Genomic DNA, 15,154 nt, shown 5'->3' with positions numbered 1-15,154 from the left:
GGGTATACAACGTTCTCGCTGGTACATATACGCCCGGGCGTTGCGTGGCTTTTTCGCGGAAGATAAATCAAAAACCATAATGCAACGTTTTGAAATGATATATACGCGTACCGAGAAAGTCGAGGGCAAGAAAAAACAAGCGAGACGGAGACAGAGAGAGAGAAAAAAAAACAATCAGCGCAATTAAGAAGAATTTCGTGGAAAAGCGCAAAAATTTCGTCCCTAATTGAATTGTCACTGCGCTGCTATGTATTACATGCCGAGGCATTATATGCAAAAAAGGAGCGAGTGAATTCATGATGTATTTATACCGAAAAGAGGAATTCGTCTTTTCTAGCGAGCGAGCAACACCCGCGGTTCTTTTTTATTTTTCGTAAGCTCGACTCTCTCATTTTTCCCCCAAAGCTCAAGCGATATACCTGCTCTACGTATATATAGACGAAATAACGCGCAATGGTACATACGATACATGTACATAAACGAGCTGACGCTACAAAAGGGAGATGAGTTGTAAAAGAAAAAGAAAAAGGCAAAAAAAGGAGAAAGAGAGAGAGACGAAGCGAACGACAAAACGGTATATACAGAGGATGATGATGCGAGGCAGCAGGCAGTGGTACAATCGCGTTGTACATGTGATTCGCAGCAGCAGCAAAAAAAAGGAGGAGTAGGAGGAAGGAGGAATAGGTGGAATTTCGACTCTTCTTGGTTTTTTTTTACGAGGGTGCACGACGTGACGTTTCGTGCATCGTGTGTATTATATAAGAATGCAGCCGAGCTTTTCACTCCGACCCCACGTGTATGTGTATGTGTGTGTCTCTTATAAAGCCAGTCTTTCTCGTGTAGCAGCACACGAGCTTCGAGCTTAATTGTTTTTCTTCTCGACGATGTTCTTTCCGAGAACGAAATACGTATTAATGCACTTGATGCGCGTAATACACGCGTGATCGAGAGAGGGACGAGAAACGAGATCGCAATTATATCATTATACGAATAACACCGATGAGTTTTACAAATATTGTTTCTTAATATGCCCCTCCCTGAAAAATAGTTCTATCATCCTTTATTGTTTAATCACCGTACAGAATGCTGACGTGAAAACCCGGGGCTTGGTCTCCTGAATCAGCGGGGTTTGCCCCGTAGCCCGGCCGACGACTATACACCCAGATATAGTGCATACGATATAAGCTAGCTGCTGGCTGTGCGCTGCGCCGTACTCAAAAACCATCACGCGGGCCACCGTACGCTTGAAGCAGACGCCCGCCGGCATGCTGGCTTGCGTCTATCCCAGCCACGAAAGCTTCAACAACAATAACAATAATAACAACAACAACAACAATAACAACAAAAAAGAGAGCAACAAGAACAACAACAACAACAATAACAACAAGAACAATAATAACGATAAGACCGGCGTACAACAATTGCGACAGCATAATAAAAATGGAAATATCTACGCGAACAAAACAGCAGCCAGTGCGACGACGAGGAGGTCACGATCGAGTCGAGTCGTCGCCGGTGCAGAAGCAGCAGCAGCAGCAGCAGTTCGCGGCGTTAATAAGGAGAAAAAAATTACGAACAGAGTCGAGCGCGTTGGCGGTGGTAGTAGCGAAGCGCAGAAAAAGAAGATCACCGCCAGTGCTAACGAGCCAGAGGTGAGTTTACCAGTATAGCGCCTCTGCACGTGTTCTATAATCTAGCCGATGTGTGTTTTATATATAAAATATAGCTGAGAATCACACAGAGACACAGACACGTTCTTCCTCACTGATACGATAATCGAATCGCACAGATACACACAAAGAGACGAAATGCAGCTTGCACGTGACGTTTCCGTTGTAGTGGCAGAAAGAGCACGTTCGTAGAAAGAGAAAAATCTTATTTTGCATCATCATTATTATTATCGTTGTTTTCGTTGCGATAGGATATCGCTGATGCCATGTATGCTGAGAAAGAGAAAAATCGAGCATGTCTCTTGTATCATATTTTTTTATTGTATAGATTTAAGAAATCTCTCTTTAGCAAATTGATCGATGCACGACGACGAGAGCTCGCCCGAGCTTATTGTAATTTTTCAAATTTAATCCCAGAGAGAGAGAGAGAGAGACGAGGATTAATTAATAATTTTTCTAATGCGCCTGGCTCTCACTCTCTCTCTCTCTTTCGACGTAGCAAGCAATAAGAGGAGTCGACCCCGATGTTAAATCCTTTCGGACGTAAAAATAATATACACCAGAGAGAGAGCAGAGCCGATGTGGATCGTGGAATCCACCCGTGGGACCATATCTTGCATGTCATAGAACGAGTGCACGCGAGAGAGCGAGAGAGGGAAAAAAATTCCACGAGACAAATCAGTCGAGATTACATACAAAACGATGTGTGCGCGCCACTTGCCAAACGCGTGTACGTTTTAAAAGCTGGGCTATCCCGTGCGTGTATAATAAACATATTCGTATACGTTACGAGCCCTCGAAAATTTTGCGCAGGCAAATTTATACATACAAAACGGATATTTTCGCGTGTTCTTTCTCTCTCTCTCTGGGCGAGCGGTGGAAAATTTACGTTTATGCGTAGGGCTGTATTATATATACACGCGCGCGAGAGAGAGAGAGAGCCTGGGCAATTTATAGGAAAACATTTTGCCTCGACTTTTTTTTTTGCATTTACATCATCGTATACGGACGGTAGCGGCAGCAGCAGCAGCATTATTAACAGCGTATATTTTTCTTTGTACACGACGAGCTCTGTGGCAGTACATTTTTTATCCGGCCGGTGTGCTTTAATTATTTTACAACAGCAGTAGCAGTAGCAGCAGTAGCCTCTTGATATTCCACGAGCGAATATTTCGATAAACTTGGCGTTATCATAACTCTCTCCTTTTCTACTCTCTCGTCGAAAGCTCGAGGTAAGCTCGACAGAAGCGCAGCAGCAGCAGCAGCTATGCAGAGCTAAATGGCTCCACGCGCGCGCGCATGCATTTTTAGACTTTGTGCACGTGGTTTTGTCGGGTATAATATCAAGCGCACGCTGCGGAGCGGTTATAAGCTTTGCACACGGCGCGTGTCCTGCGTAAAAGCTCGACTACGTCGACCACGAGCAGCAGCAGCAGCAGCAGCGGCGGCGGCAATTTTCCGTCTTTATCGGAAGTTTATGGCAAGCTATTTTACACGCGATGGGAAGCTTATTTAACGTCCCTCTTTCTCTTTTGACGATCGAATCCGGGGGTGCTCTTGCTCCATCCCTCGCGCTTTTGAGAAATCGTTGTCGTCGAGCTGCTCGCTTCTTTGTCATAAACTATTATGGATATACACGCAGTATTATATAATACGAGAGTGAGAAAGACTATCGCTTTGACAAGAATTCCAAGTTTTGCCTTACGCGGAGGGTGCGAGGGTCGGCGCAGGAGAGAGCGAGATGTACAAGCGCACTTGGAAATTTACCAAGTTTATATAATCAAATACCATTTGAGACTTTGGGCAAAGACCTGCTTGGATTATTAATTTCTCTGCCGAAGTTTGTTTTATCCCCGGCCCGCGCGTTAAAGGCAGGACCGAGAGCGATATGGCAGTCGAGCGCTTTTATTATATGCCCGTTGCCGAGTGCGCCGACTAATGCATGATATCTATATATTTTATACGCGTATACGCATATTATAATGTTTAAGTTGTGATTTTCAACGAGTCAAGAGAGAGGGAGAGAAGGAGGAAATTTACAAGAGCTAAAAAGCTCCGGCCTTTTTCAACTTTACGTTAGAAAATTTGCCCCTTTTAATATTATTAGGCGAATCAATATTTGCGCAGACGAAGAAATTGAAACCTCTCTGAGAAAGATTGTACCGCTGCCGTCGAAATCATTGTTAACAACCGTCTGGTTCATTAATATAACGGCAGCGGCAGCACGGGTATATAAAAGTTTAATATAACGCGTTAAACTACACGTTGAAATACACGGGGCTTTAAAATCGATCCTCGCTCTCTCGGCTCGGCTCTTGGAGCAGCCTATAGCACACGAAGCGGCAGCTGAGCGCGCGGAGAAAGAAGAGGAGCAGATAAAGCCATTTCATAGTGCAGAAGCAGCGGGATTAATTTCTCCGATGATTAAAATAGCTCTCGTGGATCATCGTGGATATAGAGAGAGAGAGAGAAAAGAGACTAGGGCTATCGGCTTTAATTTCATATCCTCCCATGGTAATACTCCACGAAGCGCGAGCAACTATTTTTCCTCTCTCTCTCTCTCTCTCTCTCTATCTTCCTCCTTCTTCTCGACTCGGTCTTGTCGCGTGGGGAGAAAAACTCTTTTAATCACGAATTATAGGTTATATATACGGATTTCGATCTCTCTCGTGGCTCGTTTTACATTATACAGAGCTGCAGCCGCAGCAGCGCCATCTGGCACACGTGACACACATAGTACATCGCGCGCTGTGTCAATTCAGCACAAAATAACCTACATTTATTATATATTATGTACATACATATACAACATCGCATCGTCGAAATCTCATCCATCTCGTTGGGTGCACGCGGCACATATAACATATAGTATACATTATCGCGCCGCACGTATGTTGTCCTATATACGCCGTGTTCTGACGAGGGACAAACCTCGCGACGGCAATCAAACATCTCTCTAAGCTCCAACTGTATACGAGCAAATGCGTGTTATATACCTGCAGGAGCACAGTATACACACACATACACACGCACACACATATATATAATGCGTATTTGTGTGTGGCTCGACCTCTTCAATGAAGCAACAAGGGATATGTAGCTCGGCGGCGGCACTGCTGCATGGCTATGTACATTGCTAGAGTATATGCACCACCTGTACATGGGAAAATCCCAGACCTGCCGCTGGGGGCGGGGAGGAAGTTAATGACCACAAATTAATCACGAACTATATAGCGTGTTGTATTGGCATTGATTTTCCTCGGGTTATTTCGCTAAATCGAAGAGGTTCGGGGGGATTCCTGATGTCGGCATTATTCATAGTAGGTACAGGCCCCCGGCAAACTACGGAGCGCGCACCGCGTCGATTCTTTCGCTCTCCGTACAACATTACACGCGTTTACATAAACGGATAGCGATAGATGTGAGAAAAAGAAACGAAAATGAAGAATAAAAAACATCGGTACGCGTCGATATCTTGCGCACAGCGGCATGAATAATAAACGTTCTTCGATTGCGTGGGGGTTTTTACGATGCGATGTAGCTATGTATATAGTAGCAGCCCCGCGCGTCCGCCAATAATAACCCGTTAATTATGCAATTTTCAATTTGCGAACCATCCGAGCGATTAACGTGAAAAATTGAAGCTGATACGTGCACGCGAACTCCGATACAATATGTAGACGCAGCCGCCGCGGCGTGTATATTGATACACATAAAAATTTCTGCACTGGTGGTCTGGATCGCCGCTGCTGCTGCTGTATTATATGATACGCGGGGCGCAGCAATTTTGGGCTCAAGCGATTTTTACGAGCGGCGCACATCGTCGGGTTTTCACATTTATACAGGATTAAAGGAAACAAGAAAGGAAAGAAAGAGAAGAGAAAAAAGCTTTGGGTAAAGCGGCCACGCGCGCGTATCTATGGGTTTTCAATATTGCAACAGGTATAAAAAAAAAGGAGCGAGGATATTTTCAGCGGCTACGACGGTGGCGCGCAGTATTATACTATATATATACGTATGTATCGCACACACAAGTTGTGTAACTTATCTTCTCGTGATTTATCGATATGGCCTGCGTCGGAAAGAGAAAGAAAAATGTGTGTCGTCGTCGTCGTCGTCGCACTCGTGTGTCGGATAACAAATCGCCTCGTCGTCGACTACAACACAGCAGAGAGAGAGAGAGAAAGAGAGAGAGACCCATAGAAAATATATTTACACAATCTGTCTTTGCGGCGGACTGTACTTGCGGGTATACGCGCAAGGCAGTTTTATATTATATAATTTAGAGAAGTATAGGTATATAGTTATAGAATACTTGTATACATTATTATGCGTTTTTCGAGCGCGGCAAAAGCATAAAGCTCATCTCTCGAGCATGCGAGAGAGCGCGCCTCTTTTGATCTCATTAGCTGCATCCGATTCTATAATAATATTGTCAGTAAGCTCGTTATTTATACGAGTGTGTGTGTATTTGTGTGCGCGCACGAGCATTCGCATTTTACAGCGATAATTAACGAGTTTTCCTCCTCGTTCTCTCTCATACACTCGCTTTCCTTTCCTTTACCCTGCGTCGTGTGTGCATAACTGCGTGTGCACTTTTATTCCCGTCGATTTTGTGCTTTTTACTATAATTATTATTATTATTATTATTATTATTGTTTCTTCTCGATAACGGCATACATGCACATATACTAATTGCGCACTTATCCGAGCGAATGGTTTTCTAAATGATTCGTCGATATATATACGTATCCTGTATACAAGCGAGCAGCTGGAGGGAGAGAGAGAGCTTTTACGTCTGTTAATCGGTTGCTGTTGCTGCTGCCGCTGCTGCCGCTTGCCGCTGTGAACGTTCGGGTTTATAAAGCAAATAATAATTATTATGTCCGCAAAAAAGCAAGTGTACACATATATGGGCTTGCTGCTGCTGCTGCTCTACCCGCTTGCTGTTTGAGCGTTTGCTGCTGCTGTGTGCATTTGCACTATATATGTATGTGTGTGTGTGTGCGCGCGCTCGCTTATACGAGAAAGCAAGTAGAAGTTATAACGAGTTTTGTTTGTTTGCACCCTTTTGTTAATTTACATTTGCATCGCTTACTGCTGCTTGTGCTGCTCGGCTCTATATGTATACCCTACCGTCGTCGACGCCGCCACCGCTGCTTGCTTGCTTACAACTGCTGCAATACCATACCTATCTCTCTACCTATCTTCGCTATATATACGTGTTGAGAGCTCTGCTGAATATATATTTTGTCTGTGTGTACAGAGAGAGAGAGAGAGATAGTAGAGAGAGCTTGCATGGCACGGTGGACAGCAGTAGCCGTCACCGCCGCCGTATAGCGGACAAATTATGCTCCACGTTTTCAGACATTCCATTGATTCGGCTTTAATTCGCTTTTTTTTACAGTCGGATTGCTGCTCCGGTTGTTAATGGTTCGATCGGATCTAATTTTAAGGTGCGCGGATCGTGCGGCGAAACCGCAAAATTGAGAGCTTATGACAAATGAAACCCACGTATAAATAATTGAAGTCCTCCTATGACGGAGAGGAACGCCGCGCGCGATCGATATATCGACTTCCTGTGCGGACACGAGAGCTGGACTAGAGCTAGCTCTGCATCTGTACATATATATCGAACTGTATGTACTGACTCGCACTCGCACAGATCAGCGAGTATATATATATGGCGAGCGAGGACAGCGAGAGACAGAAACCTCAGAGATCATTGCGTCATGAAAATTGAAAGGCCAGAGAGGGAGAGAGAGGCATACATGCCATACCATTATACATATGGCAAATACAATCAGCCCAGAGGGAGAGAGAGGCGAACGTCAAATGTCGCGCGCAGAGCAGAGTCGCGATGCGAATGATTCCCCGGGTTCGATCCCGCGCGTACGGTAAGATTAATATCCACGCCTCATTTGATCCGTCTAATCGCATTTTCGAGAGAGCGAGCGCGAGCACGAGTCCGTATATAACGTGCTCCGGCGAGCGAGCAGCTTGATATGAAGGCAAATGAACCAGAAGGCAAAGAAAAAAAAAAGGTAAACGCGAGGAGGGAAGAGATAGAGAGAGAGAGAGAGAGAAGAATCGTTTCAGCTCGTGTCATCGTCGAGAGACCGCACATTGTACAGTCGATGGGCACTCGAACATAATCCTTTTACACACATAAAGGTACTGTGCAGCCGCGAAGAGAGCGAGAGAGATTCTTGAGGCTTTGAAACTCGAGTTGAAAAAATCTGCCTGGATATCAATTTTCATATTTCTCTCTCTCGCTCGTCCTCGTCGTTGCGGGCTTTGGGGAGCGCGCAAAAGAGGTATATATAATACAGTGAGTGAGGCACATTGACGAGCAGCGAAAAGGGGGAGAGGATTCATCGACGCTCGTGTTTCACGATATAATAATGTATAAATTCTTCTTCTTCTTCTTTCCCTTTTTTTTCTCCCCTTCTTTATTTTTCTTTATCGACGGTTATTAGCCATTTTCACGCGAGTGGAAAATTTCACGGCACACAGGGCTAATAATTGGTTTCTTGCCAACGGTGTATCCTGTGCGTTACATACCTATATATGTTTCACGAGTATACACTGCAAAAACCACAAGAAACCATTACTTTGGTTGCTGCTGTAGTAGCAGCAGCAACAGTGTCCTTCCATTAGCTCTGCGCAGAGACTAATAAAGCTCGTAAAAAAAGATAGAGGGAGAAAAACTTGTCCCGAGCTTTAAAGACGTATATACTAGCAGCGAAAAACGCCAGTGCGATGTATATGAGGAGCGTGTACGCCGCAGCTCTTTCTGCCATACTTGCCAGAGCGAGCGCGAGCGCGCTCCTCGATAATGCAAGAGCCGCTCGCTCCTTTTGGCGAGTGTATACGTACGAGAAAACGAGAATGAAATCCTTCCTCGAGTGAGGTCGCTGCCGCGCGCACGTGAGTTATGATTCCGGATATAAATTACGCGCCTGGGACTACTGCTACTCGTTTGTATCGCATCAATCATGAGAAAAATTTCGAGTTAATTTACCGTAAATGTACTGGAACGAGAGAGAGAGAGAGAGAGAGAGTGGCTCGGCGCGATTTAGTTTTTCCACTTGAAAACAAAAGCGTAAATTCACAGTTCTCGTGTTGAAATGCCGGTCTATATGTATATGGAGGGAGACAGGCTAGTTTGAATTTGTAAACACGAGATGGCTCACTTACGAAAAATCGTAAACGTACGACTGAAGTAATCAAGAGCGTAGATTATAACACTCAGCCAGTGAGAGCTACTTGCCTTATCTTTAAAAGGCCTTGTTTTAGTCTCGAATTCCTGGAATTGAGGTTTTAGGGAAGGAGTCCTTTTCAATCAGCCATACCTCAGTGACATTTTATATTGTATTTACTTTACAATTACATAAAAAATAAAGTCTCAATATCGAAAATTAATAAAGCAGTACTAATATTAATATCAATATATTGCATACTTACTTGACCAAAATGTGAATTTTCAAGTGAAAACTTGAATGTTGTTTTTATTTAATGAAATTCAAGTACGACACTTGCATTAAAAGTAACGCACTTTGTTGAAAAATAAGAAACCTCGTTGTATCGAGGACTATGGCGAGTGCATTGAAAATACCTCGTCTTTTAGCTCATTTTTTCAGGTATGGAGTTGTACGTAAGTTACCGCTAGATGGCGTATGGCCAAGTTTGTAGAAACCAAAAGAGAAAAAGGAGAGCCTTAGCATTAAGTAAGAAAGATTTTTCTGAACGATTTAGAAAATTTCTTTCTGGGTTATAGGTCATACGATCGCATAAAAAAGTGCGCGAGGCGTGTTGATTTTTTTACAGTGCGTTGTATATCAAACTCCTCGATTGTATACATGCCCATACGGCTGCCCGTAGTCATCGCGATCTCTCGCGGCATTCCGCGCGCCATTTTTCCGGCCGGTCGAGCGAGTATCGAAGAGCAGTATGTGACGAGGTCGGCGAAGAATATAAAACGGACCAAAAAGACTAAGAAAAAAAAAGAAAAAAAACAGAATTAAAAGAATAAATGAAAATTACTGTGTGACGTTTCGGTATGTGCGGTGTTGTTGCTACTGCGCACGCAGCGAGGATGACAAAGTCGCGCGAGCTGTATACAGCAATGGCGAAGAAAAAAAAATTTCATCTTTGTGTTTATAAATTATCAATTGCGCGGTTCGGCGCTATATATGTATGTAAAACGCGATTAAACATTAATCGCGCCTGTCTACATTTCTCGCACGATACACAAAAGAGAGAGAGAGAATGAGAGGGAGAGGCAGAGAGAGAGCAAAAAGATAGCGATTGACAATAATATAATTGAAACGAGCTGCGGTGCTGACGAACGTCCGCACATTGCCGCGTATGATAATAAACGCACGCAGGCGCGCGTGCATATATATTATATATCTCGCATTATGATACACACTGTGGGCGTTTATAATATTATTATGCAGGCGCGGCGCTTGTGCACACAGAGTTATGCGTTCCATCGCGCGCCCTCTTGCTTATCGTCGCGCCGATAACGCAACGAACTTTTGGTATTTTTATAATTACGTGTTTTATATTTTTTCCTTTTCTTATTGCAAATCTGGCGAATGTTATTTCATACATTTTATCGCGTACGCGTGTGCGGGGGGCGGCGTTGTTACATATTATCATACGCCGCATAATACAGACGCGTTACAATCGCGCATTTTGCATTTTCGAGGAGGTAGAAAAACATATTTACCCGAATCGTCAACGAGACAGAGAGAGAGAGATCGCAAAACATCGCGGCCCGAGCTTTATTACGGATATAATGAATCGGAGGCTCTCTGACCCCTCTTTCGTATACACATTGTGTTACGTGCTACGTGTGTGTATGTATGTACACAGCGCCGATGCGTTGAAGAGGTTCAAAAGTTTGCCACCGCCGCCGCGATTGTCGGTGTTCAACGCGGCGCGCAGAATCTCTCCGATATATATACCATGCATACTGTATACGTATACGTGTGTCCCTGTTTTCATTTCATCAGGCTCTAGGCTGCTACGGCAGCGGCAACAGCAGCAGCAGCATATAGGTACACGTTTCGGTATTATAATCCATCCGCGCTATATCCTCGCTATCGTGCTGCAGCCCAGCGGGGGAGGAGGGCATTGTTCTCTCTCTCTCTCTCTCTCTCTCTCTCTCTCTCTCTGGCTCCCTCTTGTGATATACATAATGTTGGTCCGCGCAAACATGGCACACATGTATTATGTAGCAGTATATATATATATATAGGCAGAGACAAACACACAGTTACACTATGTATAGGTGCGCGAGAATAAATGATCGACGTATTTTTCGCCCTCCTCCTCCTCCTCCTCCTTCAACGAATACGTATGCTTGATGCCTAGCGCAGATTGATTGGAAATTGATATGTTTATTGTTTATACCGCGTACATCGGGGCGCGCGTAGCAATCAATTTGGCAAACCGCAAACGATAACAAATATACACGCGCTTATATGCAATGGAATATATCCTTATATACTCGCAGCTTAGGCCTGCCTGCCTGCTCTCTGCCACGCGTACATATATAATGCCGTGCAGTGCAGGAAAACTTCAGCTGGAGTCCGACCAGCTCCATTTCTATGTATATGTTTGTATGTGTGTATGTGTGTGTGTGAGTTTATACGAGCCTGGCGCTGTACTGCAATAGAAACGGTCCCTCTCTCTCTCTCTCTCTCTCTGCTGTGCTGTGTTGCGCTCTGCACGCGCGGAAAAGCCGAGTAAATACAAACAAGCGTCGGCGGCGCCGGCGTCGGTGGTTGCAGTTATAACGACTCGATCAATCTCATCAACTTATACCAAACATGTAGATATAACTATGTACTGACTGTGTAAGAGAAAGAGAGAGAGATAGGGAGAAAGCAATTGCCCAATGTCTCTTAAAAGCAAATCGATTTTCATTATACACACACATACACACATTTGTCTGTGTGTAGTTTCTTCTCTAATAAATGTTATTTTTATTTTATTTAAAAACCCTTTGTTAGCATACAAAAGCGACTGTCAACAAAACACAATCTATAGTCGAATTATTACTTTTGTTCAAAAGCATGTACGTGTTGATATGGCATGAGATGATCATTATACGAATACGCATCATTGTATTTATCCCAATATTTACATTATAATACGTACAACATTATAATATCATCATCATCATCATCAATATTGTTTCCTTTCCAAACACATCTCACACATAAACACACATAAATACATAATAAAATTAATTTCAATCACGACCTCGATACTTATCATTATTATTTCTTTTCGTTTCATCGATGCAGTTACCAGTGGGCGGGGGTGGCGGTGCCGTGCTGGTTCTCAGCGAGCTCGAGGGCATGGCCGCGCGACAGCAGCGGGAGATCGCCCAGCAGCGTCGACTCCTCGAGCAGCGCGAGGCCCGTCTCGCTCTTCTGCGCGGCGCACAGGTAAGATCATCAACATTATTATTATTATTATTATTACCACTCAATTATTATATCTTTGTGTGCTGCGCGCGATGAAACACACGCATGCGGCTATAACGCGCTGAAAATTCTTGGCCGATGAGCGAAGCAGCAGCGGCAGAACCTTTATCCACTTCCGGCCTATAGCGAGAGAAAGAGAGACATTTTTGGAAAGGATTTTTATTTGTGCGATCTGTATATTATATACACGCGCATACTTTGTGCATCGTCCTTAGCCGCGCGAAGAAAAACAGGTTTTTCCCCGTGAATCATAAATATTCATACTTAACGATGGTGTTTCTCTCTCTCTCTCTCTCTCTCTCTCTCGCGGCAGTAGTAGTAGTAGTGGTAGTAATAGTAGTCGCGTATACGCACCACTATCTTCAGATATTAACATTAATATAAATATATTACGGCGATATCTATGTTGGCTCCTCGAGGCTGCTGCTGCCGCCGCCGCATCGCCGCAGCCTCTCTGTACCGCTGCTTCACGTATTTCATCCGATGGCTTAAAAAGTTTTAGAATTTCGTATACGCGCGCCGCGCGCATATACACGAGCTCGTAATACCTTTACTACGAGGGCAAGTTTGATTTATCTTTGCCGCAAGCTCTCTACTCGTGCCCCAGTAGTGGTAGTAGTAGCGGGGCAAGAATTTATTCTATATATATTTCAATTGTTGCAAAGTTTTGAATTTTACCCTCGGTTGTGTAGTAGTAGTAGTAGTACTACTACTACTACTATACAGCTTGGCCAATAAAAGTATATATGACTTCCTTGCCGAATGCCTTTTGCTGCCCTTATATTGGCCCGAGTCATGTGTGCGCGTGCGGCAATAGCCACTTTTCTCTTAAATTCGATTTGCCCTAAATCTCGAATGAAAACATCGAGGAAAGAGTGAAAGAGAGAGAGAGAGTAGAGCTTTTGCTGCTGCTGCTGCTCCCTGGCCAACGTAAATATGGGACATTTAAGGGAAAGAAAGATAGAGAGAGAGCGAGAAAAAGTATAAAAAAGAAAAACCGACTACTTGCTTTGCATGTAAAAACGTTCCCTCGAGCCCATCGCGTGCGGGGACTATACTACGACTACTACTGCTTCTATATACCAGACTTCACTCGTGCGCCGCGCTACAAGCCGAGGAGCCGAGGATATATATACCTATATAAAGTTTAAAAGCTCATTAAAAGGCCTCGCCACTGCAGCAGCAGCAGCAGCAGCACAGAGAGACGGGAAGAGACTCGCGATGTAAGTTCCCAATCGAATCGGCTCCCCGAAAGTGAATCGTCAAAACTTTCGTATATTAACTTTTGATTAATGATATATCTCGAGAGCCCCGTGCGCGGAAGAGGAGACACGCGCAGCAAACGCGTGTCCCAATTATTATCGAAAAAAAGAAAAAAAAATGTCTGCCGAGTAAGAAAAAAAAAGCTCTCGAACCTTCGCGTTGAATTACGTACCCACCCTCTCGCATCACACGCCGTAGTAGCAGTAGTAGTAGACGTCAGCGGAGAGAGAACGAGAAGTCATTGTCGTTGTCGGCTCTGCTCTCTCTCTACTGCTGCGCTTGATGGGGTACAATTACAGTTACGGAAAACCCGCAAGCTCGGGCGCAGCGCGGGCTCAGAGTCGGAGGGATTAGTCTCGCTTTAAACGTCTAATTCTAATTAGAACTCGGTTTTTGGGGGGTGGTAGAAGAGTGAGCCGAGGCTGCGCGCCTACAGCATAATAATTATAACACGCGTGTCCCGACTTCGTAAAGCAGCTCGCAGCGCAGCTTTATACTGCCTATACTTATACGTATAATATTCCCTACGATTGTCTGCAAAAGTTACTCGAATCTTACGTATATATTATACATATAATATATAATATAACATGCCGATAAAACGTTTTGTACTTGTACGTATATAGTGTTATACAGCATAAATTATTTTATATATACGCTTATATCGCGGCAAAAAATTTCGAACGTTATAGAAATTTTTCATCCATTATCGGACTCGAGCATACGCGCGCAAATTTACACGATATGCAGCTGCACACTCCTTGACAGTGCATTATTTATCGCTAGCCGCCGCTGCAGCTCTTGTGCACCACTCGAGCATTGAAGTTCTTTTATCAGTTTACTCTCTCTCTCTCTTGGCTCGGCTCTCGGCGCGTGTAGATATACTTGCACATAATACCTGAAAAGTATCAGTTGCGCGCGCGTGTTTATTTTGCCCTGAAAACGAAGAATAATATTAACAAAAAAGAGAGAAGAAAATATCGAAATAAAATGAAATACAAAAATATTAAACTCCGACGATATGTACAATTTATAAAGTACATTTATCAACAGGCCGCGTTTGATTACGAGTGGCAAGAGAAGAAATAGCGAGAGAGCTGAGTCGAGGAAAAATAATAAATATTTTTATAATATCGTGTACAAAACCCGTCGAGATAAGCCGCATTTGATTGAAGGTATAGTGTATGTATACACGACGACGACAAATTGAATGAACGCGGAATATAAAAATGAAAAAAAAACGACGTCCTCGATTCTTAATTCCCATTATGAAGTCGCGGAGCGCGCACTTTTTTTTTCTTTACTCTTTCCTTTTTTTTTTTATTATTCGTCGGACAATTTTCCTCAGAGCGAGCAAAATTACGCGAGAGCTATAAAAAAAATGAAGTCAACAGAGAGAGAGAAAGAGACAGAGAAAAATATATAGAGTGCGTGGGGGGCTATATATAACTGTGTGCGCGATCGAGTGTATATATAAGGTCGAACTGCGTGTGCGCGCGGCTAGGAAAAGGAAAAGATACGAGCGCGACAAGATTTGCTTTTATTTCCAAGTTCAATAAGTTCGTCTCTCTCGCTCTTTCTCTCGACCGAAGCTTTTAAAGCTACTCCTCGGGGCGCTCGTCGCTAATAAGTCGAGGTATAGCGGTAGCACTGCCTTCAAGAATGGAGAAGAAAGAGGAGGAAAAAGCACTTCTTTAAATGGGATCGATCTCTTTT

At 43.8% G+C, this 15,154-nt stretch overlaps 1 protein-coding gene across 3 annotated transcripts in view; it reads left to right on the top strand.

The window, feature by feature from the left end:
* LOC106657579 (apoptosis-stimulating of p53 protein 1) overlaps positions 1–15,154 on the top strand; it is a 105,122-nt gene that overhangs the window by 72,735 nt on the left and 17,233 nt on the right. For 2 of the 3 annotated variants that reach the window (XM_014379175.2, XM_014379173.2), the window contains one exon: positions 11,993–12,136. In XM_014379175.2, the coding sequence (XP_014234661.1) occupies positions 11,993–12,136 (144 nt within the window). Of the gene's footprint in view, positions 1–1,082; positions 1,653–11,992; positions 12,137–15,154 lie in introns of all 3 variants that reach the window. The other variant, XM_014379174.2, reaches the window with a different exon arrangement.

Source organism: Trichogramma pretiosum, unplaced genomic scaffold (genome assembly GCF_000599845.2).
Source record: "Trichogramma pretiosum strain Unisexual culture from Peru unplaced genomic scaffold, Tpre_2.0 scaffold86, whole genome shotgun sequence".
NCBI lineage: Eukaryota > Metazoa > Arthropoda > Insecta > Hymenoptera > Trichogrammatidae > Trichogramma > Trichogramma pretiosum.
The sequence above is the reverse complement of the archived record's forward strand: the minus strand, read 5'-3'. Positions and strand labels throughout refer to the sequence as shown.